We start from the raw sequence: 16,044 nt of genomic DNA, 5'->3' as shown, positions 1-16,044 counted from the left end.
AGGCAAAGTGCCCAGTGAAATTGAACCTGAAGCTTTGTCATAATCTTTTGCCGATGCCTTGATGCCATTTTGGGGGATGGAGGAGGTGGCCTGGCAGTTTTGTCTCCCTTTGTTTAGAAAACCCAGCAGAATGGGTCTCGCACATTGGAAAGGCAAACATTTACCTGTTCTTGGAGGAAACAGTGAATTCACCTGAGTTCTGCAGGAAGATGTTGCAAACTGAGATATGCAGTGTTCTGCCCTAGTAAGGATCAAATGGTCTTTTAGCCAAACCTTTCTTTGAAGTGCAAGAAATTGATTCCCCAGGAGTGTCTTTAAACTCAACTGCACATCCTCTTCCACAGAATTGAGATAAAATATTGGGTCTGTGTGGAGGGCACACAATTATGTGGGCTGTGGGGTGGCTCATCTGGGCCCAGGGGCCCTTAGCAGAATGCTGAGAGATTTAGGAGGTTTCCCACCATGGAACAGTTGGTAGCCAAGAGCTGCCTCCAGGCGCCAGGTGTGAATGATGCCACCTACCCTGCCCTGGTCAGTCAGCCCACATTGCCCTGGAAACCAAGGTGATGCCCTGCATTTGAAAACACCAGAGAATAGACCCTGGTGGCAAGAATGTGGATGGACCCTCTGATCTCAGCTTGAAAGAGGTCCTATGTCAAACCCGCTATGCCAAACTCCTTCCCCAAAAGGAAATAGGAGAAATATCCTGCAGGCAAACAATTCTGTTCTAACTAGGAAATGAGGTAATCTACCAAGTTCAAGCAGAGAAGAGGGCTTGAAAAACCAAGAAATAAAAAGTGGGAAGGAGGTAGACCTCTCGAAGCCCACCTGGCACGAAGCAGAGATTTACAGCTTGGTGATATTATGCTTAAGCCCATAAAAGCAGTGGGATAGGAACCTGGAAGCAGAAGACAGAGGTAAGAAAATGGGATACCGACTTAAAAAAAAAAAAACCCAGACATCTGACTTGATCCTCTCCATCCTGTTAATTTCTTCAATGATGATATTAACTAAGAGAAGGAGTAGGAAGAGAATGCTGAGAAGAAAATCTGGCTGATGGGACCAGCTCGTCTGGATTAACCTTCTAATCTTCTGTAGAGGAGGAAAACCAAGGTCTGGAGAAGAGATGCAACTCTGCTCAGAGTCTGCATGTCCCATCCCGCCTGGGACACGTGGGGCCTGAATGCATGTCCACAGCCATCTCCCCCAGCTCCTTCTCCAAGGGGCTGCCCAGCCTCACGCCCTGCCCAAGTCCTGGGCCAGGAGAATCTCTCTGAGCCCAGGTACCCTTCCGGACCTAAGCAGGCCCTACCCTCCCAACCCTCTGTTACCTCCTGCTCTAGCCAGTTGCCCTGGTTGGGGGGCTGTGTCACAAGGGTGCCTGGGGTCTCTCAACCTGGCACCCATGCAGTATCCTCCTACCTGGCCTGCCTGAGTCCTCCCACACAACAAGCCGAGTCAGGGGCAGGGAGGGGGCCTCCACATTTTATTAGGGATACGGCAGAAGCAGAGGCAGGAAGCAGAGCAGCCGCATTTTAAACAACAGATAAATTAACCGCAGTGCGGGGCTGGGGGCTGGGCCAGACGATTCAATATATAAAAACAACAACAAAAAAGACAGACGAATAGACCCCAAAGGCATGGGGCAGGGGAGGGCAGCACCATCCAGACAGCAGGGAGGACCAGGACAGAGAGAGAAGGCAACCTGTCCCCCGGCCCCCAAACTCCACAAGCACAGGGGCCTCCAGGAGGACCTTGCGAGGGCTTCAGGGCAGAGGAGCAGCCAAGTTGGGCAGAGATGGCACGGCTGGTGGGCAGGAAGCCCAGCACCACAAGATGGCTCAGCCTGAAGTAGGAGCTGGGGGGCTGTGACACAGTGGCCTTAAACCCCCAGTCCCTTCCAGGAAGAGCCTTACTCTGGGTGAGAGAAGGGACCAAGGGCGGGGTCTCTCCCTGAGCTGAGCATGGTCATCTCATCCGCAGTAGCAGTGGGTGGTAAGGTGTGCCAGGGACTCCCTTTTCACCTTCTTATCCACCTGCCTCCTTGGTCCCTTCAGGGAGGGCCCTGGCTCCAGGGGCATGAAGAGAGCAGATCCAGTCTGTGGTCCCCAAATCCAGCGGGGCCGTGGTGTGGCGCAGCCCCTCATCCCTGACTCCCACAGGAGGACAGCGAGTCGTAGAGCGAGTCACTGAGAGACTCCGAGGTCTCCAGCCCTGGGGGGCCTCCGCTGGCCACTCTGCCTTCCTCAGCCATGTCCGAAGTGCTGGGGGTGCGGCTACCCCCAAAAGCTGGGCCCTGGGGCATAGGGGATGGGCGGCTGGACTCCTGGCTTCGCTTCCGGTCCACGGGCAGGGCCTGGGAAAGGAGGGGCAGCTCGGGAGGAAGCTCCTCTCCACCTTTCGGCCCAGCCTCAGAGGCACTGAGCTCTGAGGGGTGTCTGTGCACCCGATGGGGAGCTGCTCCAGAGGGGGCCCCCCAAGGTGGAGTGTACTTCAGAGGAAGCAGGCTGGAGGTACAACTGAGAACAGTCCTACAAGGTTCTGGGGAGGGACAGAAACCCTTTCCCCACGAGAGGAGTGCAACGAGGGTGGGGGGAGGGCCGCTCACAGGGCATCCCGGCAGTCCTCCCCCCAGAGGGTGCAGCGCTGAGACTGTGCGATATACAGGCCATACCTCACTGGAGAAACTGGTCTCCCCACATCACTCCCTCCTGCTCCCGAGTCCTTTCCCTTTCCCCTGCTGCAATTCTCACCATGGGGGTCCTGGGCAGCCCCTCCAATTGTCGGGGTGGGCACATGAAAGGATCCGAGGAGCTGCCAGCTGCCCTAGTATTGGGGAAGGTCCAGTTCTTGGCCAGCTGGACAGGAGGGGTGGGGCCTGGGTCTTCACAGGGATCTGTCCAGGAACAAAGGGAAGGTGGATGGAGCTGCCTGGCTCCCAGGGGCATCCCACCCTCCCACCTGGACACTCACCATCAGGACAGGTCTCATGGCCCCGGTGGCCCGGAGCAGCAGGTAGCAGTGCAGGGAAGGCTGGCATGCTGGGGTGCCGCCCGCTCACCAGCAGCTCCTCTATGCCTGGCACCTCCCGCTCCAGTGTGTGGGCGCGGCGGGGGACTTTGGTAAGGGGTGGGGGCCGAGCTGGGGTACCCCGGGTGGGGATCCAGCCGTGCTGGCTTGGTCTTAGGAAGATTCTTGCTGGGGGTCCCACTGCTACCATGGTCTGGGGGTGGGAAGGTCCCAATGCCACTGTCCAAGGTTCGAGTCAAAGAGCCACAGGCTGGGGAGGGGAAGGTCCATCAAGAGCGTGAGGCTGGGCTCGTAGCCGGCCTGCCTCCACCTCCCGCCCAGCCCAGGCTCCGCCCCTACTCCTCCTGGCCCAACAGCCTCATTCCACAGCACCTGTCCACCATCCCCACCTGCCCTGGGCTTGGGGAAGGGGTGTAGGTGGGGCAAGTACCCTGAGGGCAGGGAAGAATTTGTTCCTGTGTAGCTCCAGTGCCCACCTGGTGCTTGGCACCAAGATGGCACAAAAAGCCTGGCACCTGCTGCGGGGACAGGAATAAGTAAAGTAGGAAGAAGTGGGTAGAGGGGTTGGGGACAGGCCCATCCTTAGCCCAGACCCTGCTGACCTGTGAAGTGTGAGGTGGGCACTGGCTCGGCCAGGCTGTCCTCCGAGGGCATCTCTTCCCGCCTCCCTGGCTCACTGCTCGGCTGTGTGGGGTACAGGAGACCTCACAGTCCACTCCTCCCCACTCCACACCCCTCCCCATGCCTCTAGGGGGTGGGAATGTGGCTGTAAATGTATGGGAGTGTGAGGATTAGGGCCCTGGAGTATGGATCTGAGAGCCTCTGCAGACTGGGAAGCCCCTCTCCCCTCTCCAGTCTCCCCTTAGAGGCTGTGAGTGCATCTGGCACTCATGGTCTTGGGGAAGGGGAACCCTCTAGGGGGTAAGAGACCTGGCAGGGCCAGAGAGCCAGGCCCTCTATCCAGTCCCTGTCCCAACAACTTACCTTTCCAGGAGGTTTTCCGCAGCCCTGAAGAGGGCCCACCAGGCCATTACGGGGTCCACAGGCTGGCCAAGGACTCTTGGGGTCAGAAGACACTGGCTGGAAATCCCCATACTCAGGCTTGGGCTCCCGCCAGCTCTTGGGTGGCAGCTCCTTGCCATCCACCCTATGGGCAATAGCACAGATGTAGGTGAGGGCAGCCTGACCTACCCAGACATTCCAGCCTTGCACCCGCCAATGGTGCTGGGTTTAGGGAGGCACTTCCTGCCACCCACCCCTGGGGAAGGAGACATGTCGCTAGTGATTGCTCCCACCAACCCTTCTTGACACTGGCAACAGGAAAGGACCCTAGGGAACCCAAGAGGAACAGAGGGCAGGGGAGAAGATGGGGGAACTCCCCCAAAGTCATCCAGAGTCAAGCCTAGAGACTGCTTGATGGTGATTCCAGGTAGACTAGCAGACCCGGTCACATCCTGGTCCATGAACAACACACTCCACCTGCTCTAGCTGAACTTCTGAGCACACCTGCGGTCCAAACCACACCCCCTACCTGGGGCCCCATTCCTGCAGACTTTCTGCCTCATCTGGCCCAGACAGAGCAACCCCAAGATAGGTGGGTCCCTTCTTTAAACCACAGCTCCTGTTGTGGCAGGTGTCAAAAGGCAAGATGGGAAGGACTCCCCTTGTCCCTTTCCTGAAGGAGACCTTTATCAGCCCATAGGTAGGCTCCAGCCTTCACTTTATCACATGCAGGCTGCCTCATCTGGTATGGAGGCCATCCAGGAAGATGCGGACTGTTAACTCTTCTCAAATGAGAAGCCAGAAACGAGGCCAAGCCCCTGATCTTTCCTCCAGGCCAAGTCACTGACCCCCCAGCTGCTTTGGTGGCCTTCTATCCCTTTTGAACTCTGGAAAGCCCCAGCTCCCAGGAAAGGCAGGCCTAGTTCCAGACCCAGGTGTGCCTACAAAGGGAAAAGTGCCCCATGCCCAAGCACCCGTTGACTGACCCCAGGCCCTCACCTGTTTAGCAGCTGCTGCATGAAGGTGTCTGCACCTTGGTACATGCCAGCCAGTTGACCCTGCACCTGCCCCAACCCTGTGCTAGGCCCTGGGGCTGGGCCACCAGGCCGTGGCCGGGCCCTGCTGCTTAGGTAGGCCTTCTCCTCTTCCAGTGCCCGACGCAGGTCTTCCGCCTTGGCCATCAGCTTGGAGATGTTGAGGCTCTCGGCCTCCAGCTTCCGGGATTCCATCTTGACTTCCCTCCTGAGCGGGGAGCCCCCGCCAGCCCCCTCCTTGCTCTTGGTGGCCTCCGTGCGGCGGTTCAGCGCTGGCAGCTTGCTCTTCTTAAGGCCAAACCAGCTGGCGATGCTGCTGGTGTTGCGGTGCTTGACCTCGGCACCAGGGGCTCGCTCCTGGCCCTGGAGCCGCAGCACATTCTCCTCAATGCCCTTCATCACCTTCTCCTCGATGGCTGAGTGTGGGGCCAGCCCCTCAGGGCCCTGGCTTGGGTCAGTGGGGCCAGGTACTAGGGGTGTGGGCTGGGCCGTGGTACTACCACAGTCTGCCCAGGGAGGGCCCTTCCCTTTGTCAGGTTTGGGGGACTCCTTGGTGACTGGGGGAGCCCCAGGTCGAGGCACCACCTTGGTGGGTGACTTGGAAGGGAGCTTGGTGGGGCTGCTGTGAGGGCTTTTATTGGGCTTGCCCAGGCTTGGGGCTGAGGTTGGCACTTTGGCAGGGGTACGGGGTACCTGGGGGCACAGGGCCCCTGCCAGCCGGCTCTTGGCCAGCTCCACTTTGGTGAGGCAGCTCCTTGGTGAGACAGGCTCCAGGTCCACCCTGGCCCCCATGGAGTGAGAGGAGTAGACTCGGGCCCCGGGATCCCCCATGAGTCCGGGTTCCTGCTGCTTCAGGCTGTTCGTGCCCAAGGCCACTGCCCCCCGTATCCCTCCCTTAGCTTCTAGCTGCTCTGGTGGCCTGTGGATGGGAGGCACCATGTCTCCAGCACTCTCCCCTGACTTCCCTGGTCCCCGGGTCTTTTCGGTGCCAGGCCTGGCTGGCACCCCATTCTTCTCTGGGCCCAGGGCCCCCTCAGGGCCTGTCTTCAGCTTCCCCAGGGCCGCCAGTCTGTCCCGCAGAGGTGTGCTGCAAGGATCCCCAGGTCGCCGCCCTGACCCCTGGCTGGGCTTCTTGGATGAGTTGCCTGCGGTCCTGCGGCCAGGATGGGGAGACTCCGAGCCTGCCTTGTCCAAACTCTTCTCCTGGGGGCTCCCATAGGGGTACGATTCTGGGAGGCAAGGGCTGGGGGGGACTCCGGGGCTTCTGAGGACCTCAGGGGCCTGTGGTACCTCCAGAGTTAGCTGTGGGTAGGTGGGCACCTGCAGTGGGGATGGAGGTGGCTCCGGGGAAGGCCCCCTAAAGGTGCTCCTAGAAAGGTCCAGGATGTTCTCATAGCAGGGAGACACCACTGGGCCTGGGGACAGCGTGGTGGACAAGGCTGACTGCGGGGGTCTGAGCTGTGTGGAGTCTGGGGTTGTGTAGCAGGGTGAAGGGCTGGTGGGCAGGCCTTGTGCCCCCTCTGGGGACAGCTCTCCTCCACCCAGACCCCTTCGGGCCAACAGTGGGGAGGGGCTGCCATCTGAGCCACTGTTCCGACAGGGGATTCGCGAGTTCCGGGGGAGCTGGGGACTGAGCTGTGGGCCTCCTGGGCTGGGGCTCTTCTCCGAGGCTGGAGGCAGCTTTAGAAACTTGAGACCCCTAGCTGGAGAGGGCAGAAGTGGTCCCTGGGCTTCCCCAGGAGAAGGGGGACCAATTTGGAGCTTGCTTTTCACCTGAGATGAGGAATGAGGGTGGCCAGGCCGAGAGCCCAGTGGGGCATCCCCAGCACCCATGAACATGCTAAGGAAGGGGAGGGGCCCCTGGCCCTCTGAGGTAGCACCAAAGCCTGGCCTGTGGGCCTCTGGGGTACCCCCACCCCAAGCTGACTTGGGGAGGCCTTTGGACTTGGACAGCTGTGGGGGCCCCTGGTCTGGGGAGGATGGCTGCCCAGGACCTGGGTGGTCCCCATTGAGCGGGCCTGCAGCCCCGGCCAGGAAGGCCTGTAGGTAAGACTCTGTATCCTCAAGGAGCTGGCCCAGGTTCAACTGTCTGCGGGCCAGGGCACCGAGCAGGGTGTCAGGGCTGGGTGCCTCATTGGGGTCACCTGCCTCATCAGAAGAGGAGGAGGAGCTGCTGCCTGGGGCACAGTTTGGGCCAGAGCTGGTGCCCTGGGTCTGAGGAGGTCCCCTGCTAGGACCCCAGGGCTGCCCAGTACCCTCTGCCCCTCCCGGGCCCCCCAAGAGGCGCTCCCAGTGCAGCAGGCCTCCCAGGTTGCCAGGGCCTAGCAGCAGGCAGGGCGCCCAGGGTGAGGGTTCAGGCTGAGGCGGGCCACACAGCTCGCCGTTGATGGGCTCTGGGGAGCCAGGCCCCTGGCCTGGAGGCCGCCAGGGGGCGGCAGGTGAGCAGAGAAGCAAGGGGTCAGTCTCTTCCAGGGCTCTCAGCACCTCCAGAATCTGGGCCTTCTTCCGAAGGAACGGGGATAGGGCATCCAGCGCTGGGGGTGGGGTGGCTGGGGGGCCTGGGCCTCCTGGCCTCAGCTGCTGCTCCCAACATACCTTAGGGGAGAGATGACGGCATGAGGAGGAGATCACACACAGCCGGGAACCAGTTCCAGGCCCAGGCCCTGGGCTGGCATAACAGGGAATGCCAGGAACAGAGCTGGCCTGGTTGTGTCTGTGTCCCCAAAAGGAATTCACAGCAACTGGGATATGATGGTTCCGCTTCCTCAAGGATTGCTGAGCCCTGGTTACCCCAGTTCTTCTTTCTGGCACACTTGGGGTTGGGTAGGCATCCTACATTCTTTTCTTGGTTGTCCCAGCTCTTACTCCCCACAGCCGTTTGAATCAGCAGGGCTGACCACCTACAACTCTGACCTCTGTGTGTCCCAGAGACACAGAGGGGAGGCAGGCCTGTCCATTTCTCAGGCCCAGAAAGAACATAGACTCCAGAAGGGAGTGTGATGTGGCCAAGTCCTAAGTCAGTCACTATAGGCAAACCGAGCCCTCCTCAGGGAACACAGCTGACCCCGCTGACCTCATCCCCAGCAGAAAGGGGCTGGGGGTGACGCCATGCAAAGCCTTCCCTGCTGTCTCCTAGCCCTTTCTTGGGTGTAGCATAGTGTGGTATAGTGGGCAACCCATAGGCTCTGCAGTGAGCTGGTGTAGGCTCAAGTTCCAGTTCTACCTATCGATAGGGGCTTCAAGTTATTTGAGCGCTAAGCTGCTTCATTGTGTCATCTGTAAAATGGGATAATTATTATGTTAACCTCACTAAAGAAGACAAATGAGATCCAGAGTGTTCTACACAGTGCCTGGCATGCAATAAGAGTTCAGTAAGTGTTAACCATGCCTCTTAATGCATTACTAATGCATTTGTTCACAAGGCCAGTGGCTAGGGTTTAGGGATCTGCTTTTCTTGGCATTGGGCTGATAGCAGAGGGCTCACACTTCCAGCCTGGACAAACGTTTGAACACTGGGAAACAGCCCTTCCCCGGGGATTTGCTAGGAAACATCAGTGGAGTACTGACTGATGAGCCTCTAGCCAGTGGGGCCACGGACCACGGACCACAGTACCTAGCCCTCCTACCTCTCTCTGCCCAGCACAGTGCCCCAGAGGCAGCGGGGTGGCCGGTCCCTCAGTGGAGCTGAGGGAGGGGGAGGCTGGTGGCTCTGATGGCAGCTGGAGTGGAGTGAGTGGGATCTGCAGAGGGAGAGGCAGAGTTAGCACAGTAGCTGTCTGGCCCCAGCTCCCTACTCCCTCGCAAAGCCAGGCCTTCCCCTCTGAGTCCGCTCCTTCATGGAGGACTCCCAGACTCGGCCCCAAATGCAGCTCTTCCTGCTGCCCCACCCACTGGTAAGAGAAGCCTCAGGAGACCACAGAACAGGCAGATCTAGGGTCTCAGAGTGAGACTGGTCAGAGGGCTTTGGAGAAACATGAATGTCCTGGGCCCAGAGGGCCACGGCAGGTCTAAGTCAGGGTCCCTTTCTCAGCTCTAGGCCTGCTTTACTTTTCTGTGGGGCTTCCTCTCCTCTCACAAAGAGAGTTACCGCAAAGGTCTCTTCCTGTTCTGACCACCTGGGATCTGAGGATCATAGGGACAGCTGAGATAAATGGTCTTTGATGATCTTAGAAAAGAGATGGCAGGGAGTTATAATATTTCTGTCTTCCCTACCTGGTCTCATGTGGAACATCTACTCTGAGGACTGAAAAGGCAGGATTTAATCATGGGCACTTCTCTCTCAGTCCCTGAGAATGCAATTTCCTTCTCCTGAGCATCTTGTGGCTAGATATAAGTCGGCTTTAACTCCTCCCTCTCCCTCATTCTTCACAGCCTTTAAACCCTGTCTCTGCAGCACCCCTCAGGCCCCCCTGCCCCACAACCTATGGCCAACTACAGCAACACCTCCAGCCCAGTTCTTCCTGACTCTGGCCTGCACTGTTCAGCATCTCAATCAGTCTCCTTGACCTGGTTTGGTGGTCTTTTAATCTCCTGTGCACAAGACAACCTAAAGCATCTTTTTTTTTTTTCTTTAAACTCTAACAATGAGATGAGTTTTTTGTTTTTTTTTTTTTTTGAGACAGGGTTTTGCCTCTGTCACTCAGGCTGGAATGCAGTGGCACGACTGTAGCTCACTGCAGCCTAGATCCCCTGGCTCAAGCAATCCTCCTGCCTCAGCCTCCTGAGTAGCTAGGACTACAGGCATGTGTCACCATGCCTGGCTAATTAAAAAAAAATTTTTTTTTTTTTTTTTTTTTTTTTTTTTTTTGTACAGATGGTGTCTTGCTACATTGCCTAGGCTGGCCTTGAACTCCTAGGCCCAAGTCATTCTCCCGCTTCAGCCTCCCAAAATGTTGGGATTATAGGCATGAGCTACCTACCTTGCTTGGCCTCATTTTCTTTTCTAAAGCATTTTTGTACTCAAAAGCCTCCTATGCCTGCCCACTGCCCATGGAAACAAGTGTGAACTTCTCTGCAGGCATTCCGGGCCTGGCTGGCCAGCTCTTCCCATGCCACCGTCTCCACCTTGCTCTCTCCCTCACCGTCCCTTCACACGTCCTTTGCTCCAGCCAAGCTGCAGTTTGCTGCCCTCTGCGCTTCTCTGCCCTGGGATCTTTGCTCATACTATTCTTTCCACAGGGAATCCCTCCTCCCCAGTCCCCATTCCACTCTTAAAATCTCCCATCCGGCCGGACATTAACAGCTCACGCCTGTAATCCCAACACTTTAGAAGGCCGAGGCAGGTGGGTCACCTGAGGTCAGGAGTTCGAGACCAGCCTGACCAACATGGAGAAACCCCGTATCTACTAAAAATACAAAATTAGCTGGATGTGGTGGCACATGCTTATAATCCCAGCTACTCAGGAGGCTGAGGCAGGAGAATTGCTTGAACCTGGGAGGCGGAGGTTGAGATGAGCCGAGATTGTGCCATTGCACTCCAGCCTGGGCAACAAGAATGAAACTGTCTCAAAAAAAATCTCCCATCCATCCATTAAGGCCCAGTTTCAATGTCATTTCCATCCTTCTCTGATGGCCTCCCCTCACTGTCCCCTGGGTTGACAGCACTGTCACACTCTGCCTTGTGGCATGGCGTCTATACCTCCCTGAGCTCCCAACCAAGCTCCTGGGGTCCTGTTGGCCTGCAGAGGCCTCGGCCTTTAGACATGGCTTCGTGATGCAATCTGATTGCATATGTGTCGTCAAAGGCACTGCTCACGGTTAAGAGCTTAATTGGCATTTGTGCGAAGGAGCTTCCACCCTAGCAAAGCACAAGCTGGGAATCACATTATAAACAGCTGCCACTAGCTATCTACTGTGGGCCAAGCGCAACATATCATCTCATTGAATCTTCACGTCAACTGCAATATGGGTATTTTTATCCCTATCCGTAAAGAAAAAACTCTAGTCTGTAAAGCTTAGTAATTTGCCCCAGGTCACACAGCTAAGAAGGAACTAAGTTAGGGATTCAACCCATGTTTATCCAAGGCCAAGCTTCGTGCTCTTTCTATTATGTCATGTGACCTCGGGGGAAGATAAATCTATTGGCCCAAACCCCATGAGGTTCCAGAATTCATTTAGGTAAAACGTAAATGATTTAAGGACACTCAACCCCTCTGTTATCAGCAGTCATTGAGAAGAGTGTGCTGGGGTGGGCTGATTTGGTGTGGTTGGGCCTCCGGGGATTCCAGAGTGAACCCTGCCACAGGGACAGATCTAGGGCAAGGAGAACTGCAGAGTCACTGCTGTGGACTCTGACCCAGCTCTGTGCCAACCTGGCGAGACGGGGGCTCCAGAGTGGCCATGGTGACAAGGGGCCTCCTCTGCAAGGGCCAGGCTTCCAGTGAGTGGAGAGGCTGCCTGCTCAGGGGCTGGGGGCCAAGAGCTGCCTACTTTGCATCAGACAGACACAAACATGTCCAAGCCCCTCCCCAATACACACACACACACACGCACACAGAAAAGTGCTTCTATTCTTGTCAAAGTGAGGGGAAGGGGCTGGCTAACTTCAGAAACAATCTGCTGCTCACCTCAGGCATCTGGAGCTGCTCCTGATCCTCCCACCCCCATGTCTCACCCCATCCTTGGGGGTTCCTCACACAGTAACCTCAAGCAACACCTTAACTCAGCCCAGGAGTCACTCTCAATAGCCTCCTGCTTCTCCTGGGGAAGGCAGGTGTCAGGGCTCCCAGCAGAGGTTGTGAACAGTTATCAGACCCAAAATGTCCTTCCTGACCTCTCTGTGACACCACACCCTAGGCTGCCTTACACCCAGCCCTACCCCTGCACCCGGCCAAGAAGAGGCTGTGTCAGTGGCCAAAGAGGCCTCTTGGACACTTGAAATAATTGCATCTGCAGACTCCACCCATCTCCCCACACGAGGCAGGAGCAAGTGCAAAGCTCTGTCAACAAGAAGGGACACCCTCCTGCTGGTGGGGAGCACTGGGAGGAGGGAACAGCCAAATCCAGGGAACTTGGGCAGTTTCCATACCCCCAGAATGGAAGGGGGACAGCTGATGGCCTGCTTCCCTAGGTGCATGTGAGAAGAGAGTGATGGGGCCGATGGAGCTGAGGAGGCAGGAGGCAGTGCGATGGGAGTGAAAGGAGCACAGGTGCCTACCTGAGGGAGTGAGCCTGTTGTGAGCTGAAGTTTCTGCTGAAACAGGGCACTCAGCATCTGGTTCTGCCGTTCCAGGTCAAACACCCTCTTCTTCAGCTTGATGCACTCTTCTCGCAGGTCCTGCCACCCACCCCAGGAGGTGCAGAAAGAAGAGGAGAGGACGGTGGGAGAGTGTCACAATGCTCTTCATCAGAGTAGCGGCATGCACAGATGCTGTCTGAAAGGCCCCAGGACCCTTCTGGGCACACCCTTCCGCTGCAACCTCCTTCTATGAGGAATCTGAGTCTGCTGATGTTGGTAGCTATAGCATCTTCTAGAGATGGTAAATTCTCTAAAGTTTATCACCCCTGATGGGAGGTAAATCCTATTCTCTTTGTTACTTTTCTCATCCTTGGAATCGACCCCTGGACTCTTTTTTTTTTTTTTGAGACGGAGCCTCGCTCTGTCACCAGGCTGGAGTGCAGTGATGCAATCTCAGCTCATTGCAACCTCCACATCCCGGGCTCAAGTGATTCTCCTGCCTCCGCCTTGCTAGTAGCTGGGACTACAGGCACACGCCACCATGCCCAGTTAATTTTGTATTTTTAGTAGAGATGAGGTTTCACTATGTTGGCCAGGCTGGTCTTGATCTCTTGACCTCGTGATCTGCCCACCTCAGCCTCCCAAAGTGCTGGGATTACAGGTGTGAGCCACTACGCCTGGCCCTCTGCCTCTTAGAAACCACACATCAAAAAAGGGCCTATATAAGACAGAGTAAGGCCTTGGAGTCAAAGTGGCCCTGATGTCAAGAAGTTATCCACCATATGTTAGTAAATATTCAGATGCCATTTAGGCTGACAACATCAACACTGCTTTAAGGGCTATCACAACCTGGAAAAGACAGCTGGAGACAGGGTAAGGGAAGGAGTCACGCTCAAGTGACCATTGCTCAGAGACCTGGCCTTACCTAGTCCCACCCCTGCCTCTAGGCAGAACGGTATGGACCTGCACAAGGTGGAAAGATGGGGAATCACCGGAGGGCAACAGCCCATCTCCTCCAAGCCCTTAGTCTCCAGGAAGGGCCTCGTCTGCTGTGCCCAGGGCTTCTCCCCAGGGTGTCTGGGCTTGCGGGTGAATGTCTCCTGTGGCTACTCACCTTCTGGTTCAGCAACGCCTGCACCACGTGGTTGGCAACCTGGGGACAGAAAGCCCCGAGGCAGAGCCATCAGCTGACCCCAGCTTCTGCCAGGAGCAGATGAGCCACATCCCCCCAGTCCCATTGCAGACCCACAGACCTCGTCCAGACAGCGCTCATAAGTCTCCCGCTGGTTTTCGTTGGCCTGGGCAAGTGCCGAGTTCTCTGCCTGCAGGAGTGAGGGAGGAAGACGGCAAAAAGGTGGCTTTGGGGATTATTCTTCCCCCATGGCACATCCTTTTGGGGAGGCAACTACAGGGGTGCTAACTACACCCCACTCCGGCTCTTGGCTGTGAGCAGATTCTCATATGAGGAATCCTGCAGAGGCCAAGGGCAGCAGGAGGTCAGGGCTGACATGGGATGGTTTTCTGTAAACCCTGACCTCAATCAGTGGCACTGGGGGCCCTGGGGAGACACAGTGGCCAGGTAGACCTGAGGTGGGAGGTGCCCACAGTAACCCTCATTTCCCTGGGAGACGGGCAGAGGAGGCTGCAGGGAGGATGACAGGGTGTTAAGAATGTGGTGAGGGGTGTGGCCTGAGGATCCGCACCCTTGTCCCTTAACTCCTGAGCCCTGGGCCATCCAGCCTCTTCCTCCTGTGGCCTCTGACCACCCCCTTTCCTAGAGCCTGCAGAGGCATGAGAGGTAAGGAAGGGAAGTAGGGGTTAGGACGCTCATCCCTGTGCATGCTTCTTGTCCCTGAGCCGTCACTGGGCTAGGGAGCAAAGAGCAAGGAAAGGGCTTCTCAGAGGAGCTTTGCAAAAGAATCTTCTGTTAGCCTCCTGCCTGGCAAAGCAGGCAGAGAGGAAGGTCCATGGCACCCACAAACCCACAGGAAGCTCAGAGGGAGGGGCAGCCCCGCCTCCCCAGGGCTCTGGCTGGCACTGCTTCCCCCACCCTGCCCCATGCCGCACCTCCAGCTCCCGCAGTCGGTGCAGAAGCTCCTGGCAGGTGCCCGGCTCCATGCTGCCATCATCACTCTCTCCTGGTCTTGGGTTTCCAGGACCCCCAGCTGGCTGGTCCATGGCCTCAGACATCTGGCCCTGGGAACAAGGGAGAGAAGCCCCGGCAGGCTACTCCAAGGCACGAGAAGGAAGTGAGGAGGAAGAGGACAAAGATGAAACCCTTCAGTCTCCTTGGAGGTTAGGTCAGTGTGACCCATATGCATGACACTGTAACAACTCAGGGCCAGGCTGGGAATCTCCCGGTCACGGTCACGGGGCAGACACACAGATACTCTCCTCGTCTTAAGAACAGAGACCACTGTTTTAGAAAGCCCCACACTAGCACAAGAAACCTGACTTCTCCACTGGGACTGGCCTCAAGCTGGCGAGTCATTCAGCCTCCCTGGGTCTCAGTCCCTCTATTTGTAAAATAACACCAATATCCTCTAATCTCATTCAGTGTTTGCAAACAAAGATTAGGTCTGTGAAAGTGATTTGAAGACGTTAAAAAAAAAAACTACTTAAGACACAAACTGTTATTACTCATAACACTAACAATAATTTAAACTAATTTAATAAGTAAGACAACTGGGATTTTGTCCCGGGCATTGGTGGTCCCCTGCCTGAAGCAGGAACATGCTTTAGGTAGTGGAGACAATGGATAAAACCCTGGCTTTGTGGCCAAAAGCCTCTGCCTGGCTCTGCCTAGTATGAACTGGGTGAACATATGAAAATTGAGCTCATTCATTCACTTGGTCAACCAGATGATCCTCAGTTTCCTAGTTCTGAGAAATGGGCAGAAGAATTCTTCCTTCCTTACAGGGTCATTGTGAGAGTCAAATGTGACCACCTAGGGAACAGCACCCTGAGAACATGACTCGGCACGTGTGGAGAATACAGTTGAGCCTGGGGCCTGGCGCCTGGCACCCTTAGCACTAGTTCGGGCTCCAGTGCTCACTTGTTGGGTCATCCCAGGGCAAGGTCCCGCTCCCTGAGCCTCAGGCTCCTCCTAGACAGAGTGGGAAGTGCCCTCCACCCCTCCAGGGCTCTTCTTTCTAGCTCCAGCCTCACTAGGTACCCACTGCCCTGGCAGGAGTGAGGCCCCAGCAGATCAGGCTCTTTGTGCACACTGGTCCTTCTGCTGCGGTCTCTTGACACCACCTGCTCCTTTCCACTTGGCCATCTCCTCCCCATTCATCCTTCAGGGCTGCCAGGCGACGCTCCTGCAAGATTGTATACCAGCCTCTCCCACCAGTCAACTCTGCATTTGCCTCCCCATCCAAACTCACATGCCTCCTGGTGGGATCCCTGGCATGTGGAGACAGACTGATGACTAGGTGAAGTTCATGACCACACCCAGCACGACCAGGGCTCAGACCTGCGTTGCACCACGGGATCCTCCCACCCCACCAAATCTTTGCCATTGTTGCTAGCTTGAACTGACTAGTCTTCATCTTCCAATTGAATTCCAATGTCTCTGCTAGAGAAAAATGCTGTCTTTTCTTTCATACAAATATTGTGAAGGTTTCCAGTAGATGAGCAACCCTTCCTATTATAAAAGGGTGGAACCTTGGTCCACCACTGACTACTCCTTGTGCCATTGAATCTCCCACAAAAGAAAAATGGGGTTGGGCGTGGTGGCTTATGCCTGTGACCTCAGCACTTTGGAAGGCCAAGGTGGGAGGATGGCTTAAGGCTAGGAGT

General features: G+C 56.4%; 1 protein-coding gene across 1 annotated transcript in view; it reads right to left on the bottom strand.

The window, feature by feature from the left end:
• Positions 1 to 1,465: 1,465 nt before the first annotated feature.
• Positions 1,466 to 16,044, bottom strand: part of NCKAP5L (NCK associated protein 5 like) — a 39,157-nt gene continuing 24,578 nt past the window's right edge. The window contains 12 exon segments of the mRNA XM_017894729.1: positions 1,466 to 2,356; positions 2,754 to 2,896; positions 2,974 to 3,149; positions 3,151 to 3,280; positions 3,633 to 3,714; positions 4,015 to 4,177; positions 5,032 to 7,661; positions 8,693 to 8,806; positions 12,223 to 12,342; positions 13,358 to 13,396; positions 13,497 to 13,565; positions 14,311 to 14,439. Of these exon segments, the coding sequence (XP_017750218.1) occupies positions 2,144 to 2,356; positions 2,754 to 2,896; positions 2,974 to 3,149; positions 3,151 to 3,280; positions 3,633 to 3,714; positions 4,015 to 4,177; positions 5,032 to 7,661; positions 8,693 to 8,806; positions 12,223 to 12,342; positions 13,358 to 13,396; positions 13,497 to 13,565; positions 14,311 to 14,433 (4,002 nt within the window). The 5' untranslated portion in view covers positions 14,434 to 14,439 and the 3' untranslated portion in view covers positions 1,466 to 2,143.

This window comes from Rhinopithecus bieti, unplaced genomic scaffold (genome assembly GCF_001698545.2).
Source record: "Rhinopithecus bieti isolate Rb0 unplaced genomic scaffold, ASM169854v2 scaffold_24390, whole genome shotgun sequence".
Lineage (NCBI taxonomy): Eukaryota > Metazoa > Chordata > Mammalia > Primates > Cercopithecidae > Rhinopithecus > Rhinopithecus bieti.
The sequence above is the reverse complement of the archived record's forward strand: the minus strand, read 5'-3'. Positions and strand labels throughout refer to the sequence as shown.